A 13,387-nucleotide genomic window follows, 5' to 3' on the forward strand; every position below is an offset into this window, starting at 1 on the left:
CAAGTTGCCTTTGTCGACAAATAATGGTGTCTATATCAAATAAATAACAAAGCTACATGTATCTACGTTTACATATAAAAGAGACACGATAAAAAATTGTCGTTAGGCTTTGGTTCCTTGATAGTACAGAGCTTTTTCGAGTTTTATCAGATCTCTATTACCAGGTCACATTATTAACGTTCTCTTTTATCTTTGCAGCTATCTTTTCAGTTATCAACACTGACAAAACATCTAACAGCTGATACTGTACAATCGCTACTCGTAAGCAACGAAACCACATGCTTATGCATCTAATTTCGTTGTTACAAGTAAAGTATGAATATTTTTTGGAACATTGATTTTCTTTTATAGACGTTTATGCGACAGATCTTATACACTAATATGGATCCACAATACAATTTTCGACTAAATTTTTTATACACATAGGTTCCTTTATCGATGAAATTTTACGAAACATTATATTTTCTTCTAGTATTTGCGTCAAATTATTGAATTCAACCGCCATATATAATATTTGAATAAATTGCTATTTGAATTTGACGCAAATCTAGATAAATCTACATCTAGATATAGAATGTCAATAATATGGACGGATAAAATTCTCACTATTTCTGTTGTCAAGTAAAAAAAGGTACTTGGATAAAAGAAAGGTAAACGTTCACGATGGCGGAGTACTGCTATCAGAGCGGAGCTGCGTCGGAGCAGCTTCGTTGTACGCGATGTCGAAGACGCTCTTTTTCTCGAGCACTTGTTGATGCTTCAGTCGTGTCGTGCCATTTTGCAGTGATACTGCGATGCCCGAGTCAAGGTCGTCATCTAATCTTCGACTATCTAACGAATCGTCCTGGAATGTCAAAATTCGTATTGTCATCTTGTCCTGTTTATGCGATTGAATTCATCCAACATTTGACGTGACTGTTACGGAAAAAATTACAGACCAGTCGAGGAAAAGCTTATCGCTAGCAACGCACCTGAAAAGCCTCGGGCGATGGATTGGGTGGAGCTGGCGGTGGATGCAGATAAAACGGCAACGTTGGTGGCATCACGCTCTTCTCGTATTTATATTCCGAGTGCTGAATAAGATGATGTCGGGGCTGAAGCTGCAACGCAACGGTCAGTCTCTCGTCTTCGATTTTCTCGGGCGGTGGTCTTTCCGGCGCAAAAATTTGCACCGTTAAGTCTTCGTCGGTTCCACCTTCTTTCTTGCGGAGCTTGCGCCCCTGACGTACGATCGCTTTCAATTGTTCAGACTCGACGTTGACCAGAGGACGAACTCGAAGACGGCTTATTCGAGCTGTTGCGGCGCTTGGCGCGCTTTCAGATGAGGATTTCGCTCGCTCGCGTGATAGCGATTCCTACGGCAAAATCACATTAATCGCGTGAAAGAATGACAAACCAAAGGCAAACGATTGGCATGCACACCTTAGCATTAGCTTTATTTTGATCGGAATCCTCCGCAGACTTTGCTTTTCTAGATTTAACCGTCGGCTTCTTCGTCCACTTGATTCTCGTCTGTTGCTCCTCGGCTTCTTTTTTCTCTCGTCGTTTGACTTCCGTTTCAGCGCGCTTCTGCTGATACCAAGCCATGTAACGCGATCGTGCATTCGCTATCTCCGGCTCCTTACCGTGCTCGACCACTTTCGTCGCCGTCGTCGTCGTAGTCGTTGACTGCGAGGCCGTTTCACGTTCATCGCCGACGTTGGCATCTTTCGCTTGACGATAATGGTGACTGACTTGGAGTTTCAGGTGCTTCGAGCGAATTTCCACTTTGTTCGAGCGACTTTGCGTTTCGCCAGTTTCATGCCGTGGTGACGATCGACGCGTGTCGGCTATTCGCGAGAAGTGATCCGTACGCAGATGGTCTTTTCGCTTGACGCCTACTACTACCGGTCGTGTGATTTCTTTAGTCTCTGCTTGCTAGATTGCAAATGAAAGAATCGATGGCTTATTTTTTAAAAATTTATCTGAGAGTTTAAAAAAAAAAGTACGCGCTATTGTCCTAATTCCATAGGGACAGTCAATTCAATTAAGTTTATGTATAATTCTAAGAATGAACAAAGCATGTCTATTTCAGTGAAATTTCGAGAATGATGTTTGACTTGATATAGGTATGTGCAAGTGCAACGAAATGAACTGATCTTTAATGATAAGTGTCGACGCAAAGAGAAAGCAACTAAGCAACGTGATATTTGTATTGAGCTGCTGGCGTACGAACCTCGGTCTCCTTCGTTGTTGCGCGTGTCGTCGATTTGCCTGTCGCAGCCGCAACTTGCTCTTTGGCAATTGCTTTCGACAGTGTGGTCTGGTCGGCCGAGGGCTTATCAATCGCCGACACTTCCATCTTCTTGGGGAAATTCGTCTTCGAAGGCCTCGGCATTTCAACTTTCAGTAAGGGCTCTTTGTCCCACCTCTGCCTTGCTTTCGGCTCGGGCTTCTTTTCGTCGGACGATATTGAATGCCTTGGCGTTCTATAGGGTTGACTAGTTTGTAGGGCTGTCTTGTTTGAAATATCGCTCGCACTCGAGGACTCCTCGTCACTCTCGTCCTCGTTTGTCGTGGCAATCACTTGCACCGCGGGACTGATTGGTTTGAAAAATTTCACGGGACTACGCGATCTTTGGATTTTCAAGCGAGCTTTGTCCCGTTCGATTTTCGATGGCTTTACTTGGATGTTCTGCGATTCATTCAGCGACGGAACATCAGATTTGGATTGCTCGACGCGCTCCGTTCGCTTCGTTTCTTCTATCGATTTCTCGACAGTCGTCGTAACTCGGCTACGATTTGTTTCTTCGTCTCCTGTTTTCCTGTTGGCTTCTTGAGCTTTTATCGTCAGTTGTTCAGACGCCGATTCTTTATCACTTTTACTATCATCGATTATCGTTTCGCTCCCCTCTTGCTCTCTCATCTCGCTTGGAAGACTTGCGGATGTCGATTCGCACAGATAAGCTTTCGAGACAGTGCATTCAGGCTCTATTTTAGTATCACTTGTTGCACCTGTAGCTGCTTTATCGGGTTCACTTGTTCCGGATTTTCTTTGCTCTGCCGCAGACGGAATTCCGCTGGAAGATATTTCATTGCTTACCGTTGATTCTTGACAAATTGCTTCGATTCTCGCAATCTCTTCTATTTGATCAGATGTCCTTTTTTGTGCTTCAGACATTTCATCCGTTACGGTTGGATCGCTTTCGGCTGGCTTCATTTCATCTGGCATGCTTTTCACGGTATGTTTAAGCTGATCGCTAATGCTAGCTTCCTCATTTACTATCGATATATTTTGCGCTGCACCACCCATTGCATCTGAAAGATTCACGCCTATTTCGTCAATGTCATCGGGTGAATCGATTTCGATTCCGCCGATCTGCAATTTATTTGATACACTCTGCTTGGAATTTGTCACTGAACTTGAAACTGTTTGCTCAGCTTTATCGGACACGCTTTGCTCGGCTTCATCCATAATATCCGGCATTCCATGAACAGACTCCTGAACTACGTCCGAAAGAATTTGTTCAGTTTTGCCAATGTTATCAGATAAGTTCTCCTTTGCCTCATCGATGACATTTGATGCGTTCTGCTTTGTATCCTCGACGCTACTCGAAATATCACGCGTGCCTTTGTCGATTTGCTCGAATACGCTTAATTTAATGTTATCGATTGCGTTTGATACACTTTGTTTCGTGTGCTCCATCTCATTCCCAATGTTTTGCTTGCTTTCATCGGCTCTGTCATATATATTATGCTTTGTTTCTTCGCTCTTCTCGCTCACTGCATCTTCCGCTTTCGTCATTTTTTCCGATATTTTTTCTTTCGCTTCGTCAAACTCGCTCTTATTGTTTTCATTTTCACTTGACATAAGTCTTTTAGTTTCATCGATGCTGTCTGGTACAGCCTTGTCCATTTCGTCGAATCTTTCCGACGTCTTTTTTGTCACAACGTCATTTTTCTGTTCCGCTACGTTTTCAGATTTCATCTCCAATGGCTTGCTTATTATTTCTATAGACCGCATTGGCTCTCGAGGTTTCGTCGAATCTTGACTGGGTATATCCGTCAATCTCGAAGCTTTTGCGGAAGGTTCACCTCGAATTTTGTCGTTTTCGAAAACAATGAACGTCACTGCTTCGTCCGTTTTGGCTATAGTCGGTGATATACCGCTGACTGATTTTGACTTTTCTTTCTTCTCTTTACCCTCGATAGACCTGTGTCCTCGATTTTTTTCTATGGATGCCATTTCTCTCTTCAATTTATCTAGAGACTGACTTTTAATTTTCGTAGGAGATCCCTGAGTTTCATTTGATTTCGAGCAAGTATTCACTTGGTCAGTCTTACATTCAGCCGTAGACTCTTCCAATTTTGACAAGTTTTTTACTTTATCGCCCTTTTCATCAGCTGCAGACTCTCCTAATTTTCCGACAATCATTGCTTCTCTAGCAGCTTGCAGCTCCTTTTCTACAGCTTCTCTGACATCTTCCACCAATTTATCAATATCAATGCCAATAGCAGTCGACAATTTGGACTTGTCGTCCGACGACGACGTTGTCTTTGATTTATCCTCTTCCGAGCTTGCTGACTTCTTTACCGGCGATGACAATTTACTTTCGTCGCTGGCCGTTGTCAGTCTCTTACTTTTCTGCTCTATAGTTCTTGATTTCACTGCGGCGACTTTCTGCCTAGCAGCGTCCAATGGCCTCTTCGTCGCAGCCCGTTGGCTTTGCAAATATTTCCCTCGAGGTTGTTTCTTCTTGAAATCCGCAGTAGGGTCGAGCTTCAAGTCCAAAGACGACGATTTGTTGTCCTCAATTTTCTCGCTGCTCGATTTTGCAAAGTCCGAGTTCTCCAAGTTCGGCTGACGTCTCAATTGCGATCTGCTTCTTATTTCCGTCCTCGAGCTTTCGTATTGCGTTGTCCTTTCGCTGCAAGTCAGTGGCTGCTGTTGTCTCGATTTGTCCGAATCTTCTAGGTCGGAACTACTGATGTTTTGTCGGGATTTACTTTCCTCTTCGTTCCTCTTTGATTTTTGTTCGACTGATATTTTTTTAGGACTGGTTTCTCTTGAAACGCTTTTCTTGCTTCCCTTCACTGTCACTTCGCACTTCTTGGAGACATCGTATGTTGCTCCACTGTCGTCTTCAGATTCTTTTTCTCTCTTGCTGTCATCTTTTTTCAGCAAATTCAGTTTTTTATCGCCGAAGTCTTTGATCTTCTGCTGGAAACTGCTGATTTCTCTCTCCAACACACGGAAACTTGGCTCCATCAAGTGACTCTTCTCCGAGTCTAGCTTCCTTCTCGGGGGTTTCTCCGGTTTTTTCCTCACTTTACTCTTCAACGAAGTACTCTTCTCTTTAGTCTCCGGTGACGGCGTCGTGGAATCATCTTCCAGTCTTGTTTCCTTTACCTTCTTCGTCGTCGTCTTTCTCTTCGTTTCCTGGTGCTCTGCCTCGTTGTTGTCGGAATCCAGCGAATGGCTCATCTCCTTCGGTAAATCGGGTGACACTTTTTTACTTTCGTTAGCCTTGATTTTCATCCTCGTTGGTGTCGTATTTTTATTTGCACTTTCCGCGCGGCTCTCCTCGGGAATCGGCGTTCTCACCCAAATGGTCTTCATTTGCTTCAAATCCTCTTTCGCTTCTAACTTTCCGCGTGTCGTCTTGGACTTTCGCCTTAATCGGGGATCTTCCTCTGATTCTTCGTTGTCGCTACGACTACGACCGAAAAAGCACTCCGTTTGCGTTGACGCTGTTCGATCTGTTTGCGTGGCGATAGCAACTTGTCCTGGAATTGGAACGAACGACCGAGTTTAGTTTGATTGTTTCAGGTGGAAGTTGAAAACTTTAATGAACGAGGGGCTGCGAATCAGTCAGTTTGATGAAAAGTAATTCGTTCGATGGTGGTCAGTAATCGTTTTTACGGGGACATAATTGTATACGTTAAATCGAGCATTCATCACCGAGCATTTGTCCCATAAATAATAAAAATAACTAGCAAGATCTGTGAATTACCTGGAAGACTTTGAGTCTCGAGGAAACTAGAGCTATCGACGACTGGCGCGCTCAAGCCATTTCTAGCTTCCTTTTCAAGCAAGAGCCTCGTTAGCAGAACATTCTGTCGCACAAGTTCAGCGTCGTGCATCCCAAAGGGCGCATTTCTCTCATGTACGGAAGTAGCGATCTCCGCCTCTACCTCCGCATCTCTCGTCGACGTTTCAACCCCTCGTGGGCTTCTATAGTCGTCTGCCTCGTCGTCTCTGGTTTTATAAGGGTGCTCGCCTATCAATCTCTGAACGTCGACGTTTATCTGCTGAAAAAAATGATTTGATAATACAGTCAACGATTTAAATCAAATGAATCTGTACAGTGTAAATTGCGACTATAAGCGTTTTTACGATCGTACGACTTTCGAAATTGAAAGTGGCGATAAAAACCACATAATTGGTTTGAGCGTGTAAACGCTCTTCAGTGTAAATCATTGATTTTTCTAAGCATCTAAACAGCCACAAAAATGAAGCCGGGCAGGCTCTTTATGCGAGTTTTATTCATTTTATTCTTTGCAATGAAAATAACTCACATAATTTCCAATCTCCATAAAAATGTCTGATCGCGTCTAAAGTAGAGCATTTATTTTAAAATACTATGTACCGTTTGATCGTGGGATCTTTGAGGGTAGCTCGGTTGTCGTTGCATCTCTAGTCTCTCGGGTAGTATGAGAATTTCGGTGACCTCGTTGGCTCGTTGATGCGATTCCATGCTGCGATCGACGTCTGCTTCGTGAGGGCTGTCACGTAGATCTTGACTTCTGCGCAACTTTTGATCCTCGATGAAACGCTGTAGCAAGATGTCTTTGCCGTTGGCGTGGTACAGATCCTTCTATCGTGCAAGAAGCAACGTAAGTTTGTAAGCTTAAATTATTATCGACGACTGATGGGCAGCTTCATTAAATTAGGCTGTTTGAATAATCTACTTTTGTTCTTTTGTTTTATCCGGATCAGAATAGACATAGTGTTGAATGTATACGAGGTACGACTAACATCAGTCGATCAGATAAGCAACGGCAACGACGTCTTCGAAATGCAATTATATAGCCAAGCAACAGCGAGTTATACAAACGTGCATCGTTTTGTTGAGCTGCTTCTCGTTTGACTCGCGCACTCACTAACCCCTTGCAAATTACGTAGCTATCTGTTCGATATTCGTCATGTTACTCCCACTCTTTCCACTCAACGTTGATCACCATTGGTCACAGCGCCACAGACGCACGCACACACTATACGAGTACATACCTTCAACCCAAAGTATTATACTAAAGCCTTTTTTGATAATCATAGAATCGGATACGCGACGACTTCAACGTAATTTATGTGTACTTGAATTGTCATCAGAAGTCATAAAAAGGAATGAGCAATCCCAACGAAACGGGAATCCCCGAATGAAAAAAAGCTTTCTCCGTCGCGAAAATAAAGCGCACGTGGATAACTCACCGGTCTATCGGCAAACTCCTTGCGATCTTCAATCTCTCCCCTCGTAACAAGTTTAAGCACCTCGGCGTTGCCTTCCCTGTAATAATGCTGCTCTCGTATTCGCTCTTGCCTAGCAGCAGCCGCGGCAGCAGCAGTGATTGCGCCATTCCTCAGTACACCATCACTGCCTCTCTCGAGTTCGTGTCTCCTCAGCGAATCCATTTCAGCTTGCTCGAAATTTCTCTGCGCCACCTCCATATCCTCCATGTACATACGCTCATCTCCCAGGTTCATCGGCACTACTCGCGGTATGGGCTCGCCAAAGGCGTCGTACTGCTGGCGGAGAGAAGTCGCTCGACGCATTCGCTCGATCTCAGCTGCGCTTTGATGGACGTCACCCGGCAGCGATGATATGCCGAGGTTGTTGGTGTTCCGACGATTGAATTGCCATTGCTGACGTTCTGGATCGGCACTCCATGCCTCTTTGCGTTCCTTGTAGTAGCCTAAAGGGCAAGGCATTCGGTTAGTTTTTTCCTTCAATTATGGCTGTAATAATGGCTGTCGAGGATAAAGGATTCTTGTAGCAGTTACCCTCGTCTGTTTTCATAGGCTTGCGGTGTAAGTGTCTTTTCGGTCTGGCATCTGAACGAATGATGAGCGTTTCCGAGGAATGTATTCGCCTTTTACGAGGCTCCATGTAGAACGGACAACTGGAGCATGCGCAGCACAGTATTATCGTGACGAGAGCAGTGAAAATCAGCAAGCCTAATAGTATTAGCAGCCACGTCAATAGCTTATTCTCGGCTTTGTACACAGTCTGCAATAAAATCATATAATATTCATTTCTTGCAAATACTTTGATGAAAGAAAGCCTTACCACATCCTCGCCATTCATCGATGTCGCACCGCTATCCTTGATGTTGCTACCGCTACTCGTTTCGTAACCACTCGTTGGATTCTCGTTACCATCCATACCGCTAATAATACCAAAGCCATTTTCCGCCAATGAAGCTCTGATCTTGTCAACATCGACCAACGTTCCAGGCCCATTTTGTTCTACTCGAGCTACGACCACGCTCCTACAGTGAACATTATGAGAAAATATCTGCTAGCGCAGCTATGTCAAAGAGTAATTTTCAACCTCTTTCCAATGTCGGCATTTCCAGCGTCAACTTGAGCGGCGACGTATGGCTTTATTTCCATGATCGTCACGCGACTTCCTGTAATTGTTGCTAGAGTTTCGGCTGTCTTCTTCGGATCCGGATTTTCACCTGGCATTACGAACATGACGATACGTGCGAATGCCAACATTGGTCGGAGTACACGGATTTGGGTTACGCTTGATCGATGTGGCACGCCTAAATACATAAGACAAGCTTCATATCCAGTTATCGTTTCATCGAATTACCTGCGTGCGGCGCATTTCACCTAAGTCGTAAGCGCGAGCTGTGAGGATGAACAGAGGCGTATCTTCTGCTCGTCTTCTTCGACTTTGATTTGCCTTATCGTCGTCTAAGCCCGTCAAATTATTCAAAACATGAAAATCTTTAAATGACGATGGCGTTATTGAATTTACTGTAACCGTCGTGGCATTCGTTTGATTATTCGATGGTACGATCTGAGCCGCCCTGAATAGCTTGCTTTTATTACTCCACGTAGCATTGCTCGCTTGACTGGCTCGTACCTTTCTTATTTTTGTGATTGGTTCTCGCAGCACAAGTTGACCGGTGATTTCGTTCAGCTGAAACTTATTGTCATAGTTGCCGTGTACTATTTCATAACGGACTATATTATTTGGAGGCTCGGCGTCGGAATCTGTAGCCTACGAGATGCAATCTTATTAAAGTCAATGTTTTATCAATAATACATTTTCAAAGTAATGAAATTCGACTAACCTTTATAAAAGCTGACATTGTGAAATTGGTCAACTCGTTGTTCAGAATAAATTCGTAAATGGCTGTTTCGAAAATCGGAGCATTGTCATTGATATCGATGATATTCACAATGAGATTGGTAACCCCTCGTAGACCTCGGCCATCTTCATCCTTAGCCTCAATGGTCAATTCTAGTTTAGCAGCTTGCTCGCGATCGAGAAATGACCCTATCGACACTGTAATGAAACCCGTGTCGGGATTCATTTGGAGTCCTTCGCTAACGGAACCAATGATTTTCGTGTATTGTACGCGACCAAAGACGCCAGAGTCTTTATCAGTCGCGTGCACCTGTAAATTTCTCGGCTGTGAGTGCAAATCTATTTTATGTTTACCACAATATAAGAGAATAATAACGCTGACCTGTACAACTTTTGTGCCAGCGCTAGCATTTTCCGACAACGTAGCTTCGTAAATTGTTGCATCGAAAGCGGGAGGGTTATCGTTCGTGTCACGGAGAAAAATCGTTACGGGGATGGAGGTTGATAGGTTTGTCGCTGGTCCTACTTCTTGTGCTACAATCTATTATAAAAAATGACACTTATGACGATGCAGAAAAATATCATTAATCGATTTTCCATTTAGAAATACACTGACTCTAAATCGAAGACTTTTGAATTTCTCGTAATCAATCAAGGAATTATCACGAACAGTAATGACAAAGCTCGCGCTCCTCTCAGCGACCGCAGGACTAATCTCGAAAGTGCCATTATTACCCTCGAGTTTCAACGCAAAGACGCCCGCTTTGCCGATGTCCTCGTCTTTGACTTGGGTGGAGTAAGCGTCGGAAAAGACGATAATTGTGCCTGGTTCCGCGTTCTCATCGATCCACGCTACGTAACTGAAACAAGTGGACAGGACAATTAGTTCAGGAGTATGTTTTATTTGAGTAAGTGAGCTTTCAGAATTTAAAGCTTACTTGTCATTTTCGAAGTACGGAGGGCTATTTCCTGGTTCGCCGAGTAACAGTCCAAGTTCTACAACGCTGGCCTGAGCTGCTGGCTCATCCCTCGTCGTGCGTATTTCCTCGGCGACAATCTTTAAAATTATCGGAGCGCCAACGTGTGTGATCTTTGTTAGCTCTTCCAGCGGCCTGGCCAGGATTATTTCGCCTAGTGAAAATATCGTAGACGTAAATATGTAGTTGAAATCTAAGCAATATACTGACTGCCAACAACTGCGCAAAAAATTAAATCCCTTTGAAACTCTCGCCATGAATTTCTGAACTGCTTAGCGTACACACAACCTCGTTAAGTTAAATACGTCCATTTCCTTTGTTCGCCGTATGTATTCTTTAGCCTCGGGAATTCACGGAATATCGCGTCTTCCATATTACCAAATGAATAAAACATGCGCGCAGTAGACGCTCGAACCGCAAGGGTTTCTTTTCCCCTTTTCCACCTGCAAGTCGCAGCACTGCACTGCACTGCACTGCACTGCACTGCACTGCACTGCACTGCACTGCCCTGCGCTGCACTGCACGCTTCGCCGACATTGCTGCGAGTTAATTGCTGCGAGTACTATACCTTTTGGTATGCGATATAAATTTAAGATTAAGTTTGATGGCTGGTTTAGGATGTGATGGACTAGGGATAGAACTAATTATTGAAATATACGTGAAAATGTTGCTGAACATTTGGATGTCTTGAATTTGAGATCCGTTTGATTTTCATTCCTATTCCCTTTGCTTTTCGCGCGACGACGATAATATCGGCACGCACGAGTTGCAATGAATCTTTTAGCCATTTTCTACCTGAAAACTTGTCGGAGTTACCGACCAGTTTCGAGTGCCAAGCTACCATCTTTACTCCGACATGGCGACGCCACTCCATTTTTCTCACGGGTCCAAAAAAGTCCGTGTTAACGCGTGTCAGTCACGTGCGTAAATCAGTCCAACGGAACGATCGCAATCTCGTCTGTTTATTACGCCTACGCAATTCGACTACCGAATTGGCGGCGTAACAGCTGCTACAACTGTTGACTTTTCCATTGGATCTCCGTAGTCGTATGAATCCGACGGGCGCATGAAAAAATTAAAGAGCATAATGCGTCACCTGTGCTTTCCGAGACATTAAAGAACGGCGTGAACGGATTGCCCTCGGAGATAAGCCCATAAGTAACTTGCCGAGGGACGCCCTTATCGCCGTCCTCAGCGTGCACCCGTAGAATGACGTCCCCCTGTAGCCAATGCCAAATGAACATTTGAAGCTGCCTGTAAATGCGCCGCGATGCAAGCGTTTTGTAGCTTACCGGCCTCACGGTATTATTGATTGTCGTCAGCGGTGGAGCCAGAGTGAATATCGGTGGTACATCTTGCACGTCGACCACTGCAACTACGACATTGATGCCTGCGATGTTTCGAGTGTCTTTGCCCGGTTCCGTGTACGGATCCTGACACGTTGGTTATCTTTCGATTAGCAGCTGTGAAATGCGTTCGAGCGCTCGACATAATCATTACTTACCGTTGCGTACATCGTGAGAGTATACATCGATTGAGTCTCAAAGTCAAGCTCTCCTGTGAGCGTTATTACACCTTTGGTTTGGCTTCCTACTTGTCTTTGCTTAATTTTAAATAGCTCTTTGGGTTGCTGTGCAGACAAAACACATGTATTGCTTTTGTGTCGATCCATTAGACAACAAGGTAGATTGGAAACAACGATCAATTGTTACCCATAGCTCTATGTACACTGGCTTGCCGCTCCAAGGATTCGACTCGACAAGAAGATAATCCAGCTCCTTTTCTGGCTTCGCATCCTGCAAATAGACGTCAGGCACAACCGTGTATTAGACCTAAGCGCGTCACAATTATCTTACGACAGATAATGAGTAAACTTGCTCGAGACGTATATAAAAAGCTTTTCTTTTCTAAGCCGCACGTAGGCGTTCGGAAACTTACTACCCCCACCGATTTGCATGGTTAGTCACGTTTCCAAGTAGATTTGATGCATTTACAAAACCAAGCGTAATCGTAGTTCCTCGTTATAGCGTCAAAACTTGCGCAAACTCGTAACAATTGTCATAAAAAAGCAGCTCAACCGCTGCTGGGCTGCTTTGTAGAACTGACCTCGGAAACCATGACGAGCGTAGGTAGATGTGGAAAAATTTTTTCTCTCAGAGTGGTTGCATTGGTAACAGAGATGGTTGCCTGCATCGAGTTCATGTCACCACTCGAATCTCTCACTCGTACTATGAAGTCGTGCAAACGCCCTGGCACTAGCCGCTTTGTCAGTATTACGTTTGCTTGACATATTTTGTTATAGAACGTACACGGTAAATTCTCTATTCTCACTACTGGTGTTGTCGTAGCTAGAATATTTGCAAATTAGATCAAAACAGTTTTTGCTTATATTTTACCTTTTATTTCATGGCTTTTACCAAGAATCTCGAAAATCAAGGGAAAATCGGCATCTTGATCGGTGGCGCGAAGTCTGAAAATGGCAGTGCCGATTTCGGCGTCCGCAGGTACGAGAACCATACCCATGTCTGTGGAGACATCGAATCGCGGACGTGCCGCTCTAGCCCAGGCGAATAGAAAGCTCAGACAGATCCACGTCTTGAGCCATTCTTCGGCTATTAGCATGCTGCAATCAATGTTGTACAATTTCAACTTCCACACAATTTATGTGAAACAAATCTCAGAAAATCCTTAGAAAAAACATTCAAATATATTCTTTCAAACTCATTTGAATAGAACAAGGCTCCGTTTACGGACCAGCTTGAGAAGATTTTCACAATGAATCTTTGTCCAATACATGTTGATTCTCAAATCGAAATCGAAAACTCAATCGATACTTGGCGTATTAAAATTTTTGCGCCCGAAGATAAAAATGTTTAACAACGATAAGACAAAGATTTGCAGATGTCAAGTAGCTTGCCCAGAACATCCGTTAGCTCTTGGGGTGGGGTGTGGAAAATACAGCGTCCCCTCGGGAAGAGAGAGAGGGAGAGCAGGTTAGAGTGCACAAACACGGAAGAGAAACACCGTGAAAGACGTAGCTGTTGTATAATG

At 44.0% G+C, this 13,387-nt stretch overlaps 1 protein-coding gene across 1 annotated transcript; it reads right to left on the minus strand.

Annotated features, from left to right (window-relative positions):
- Positions 1-658: 658 nt before the first annotated feature.
- Positions 659-12,958, minus strand: LOC131668532 (cadherin-86C). Its single transcript, XM_058942808.1, has 19 exons — positions 12,733-12,958; positions 12,443-12,666; positions 11,841-11,954; positions 11,629-11,769; positions 11,433-11,556; positions 10,298-10,490; positions 9,976-10,219; positions 9,742-9,900; positions 9,343-9,669; positions 8,876-9,269; positions 8,589-8,805; positions 8,039-8,526; positions 7,469-7,950; positions 6,630-6,857; positions 5,994-6,288; positions 2,216-5,766; positions 1,423-1,917; positions 981-1,355; positions 659-871 (listed from the first exon to the last, which is right to left on the minus strand). The coding sequence occupies exons 1-19, from the start codon at positions 12,956-12,958 to the stop codon at positions 659-661; spliced, it is 8,490 nt and encodes a 2,829-aa protein (XP_058798791.1).
- Positions 12,959-13,387: the final 429 nt, after the last annotated feature.

The sequence above is a fragment of the Phymastichus coffea genome, unplaced genomic scaffold (genome assembly GCF_024137745.1).
Source record: "Phymastichus coffea isolate CEN01 unplaced genomic scaffold, Cenicafe_Pcof_1.1 PCOF00078, whole genome shotgun sequence".
Classification (NCBI taxonomy): domain Eukaryota; kingdom Metazoa; phylum Arthropoda; class Insecta; order Hymenoptera; family Eulophidae; genus Phymastichus; species Phymastichus coffea.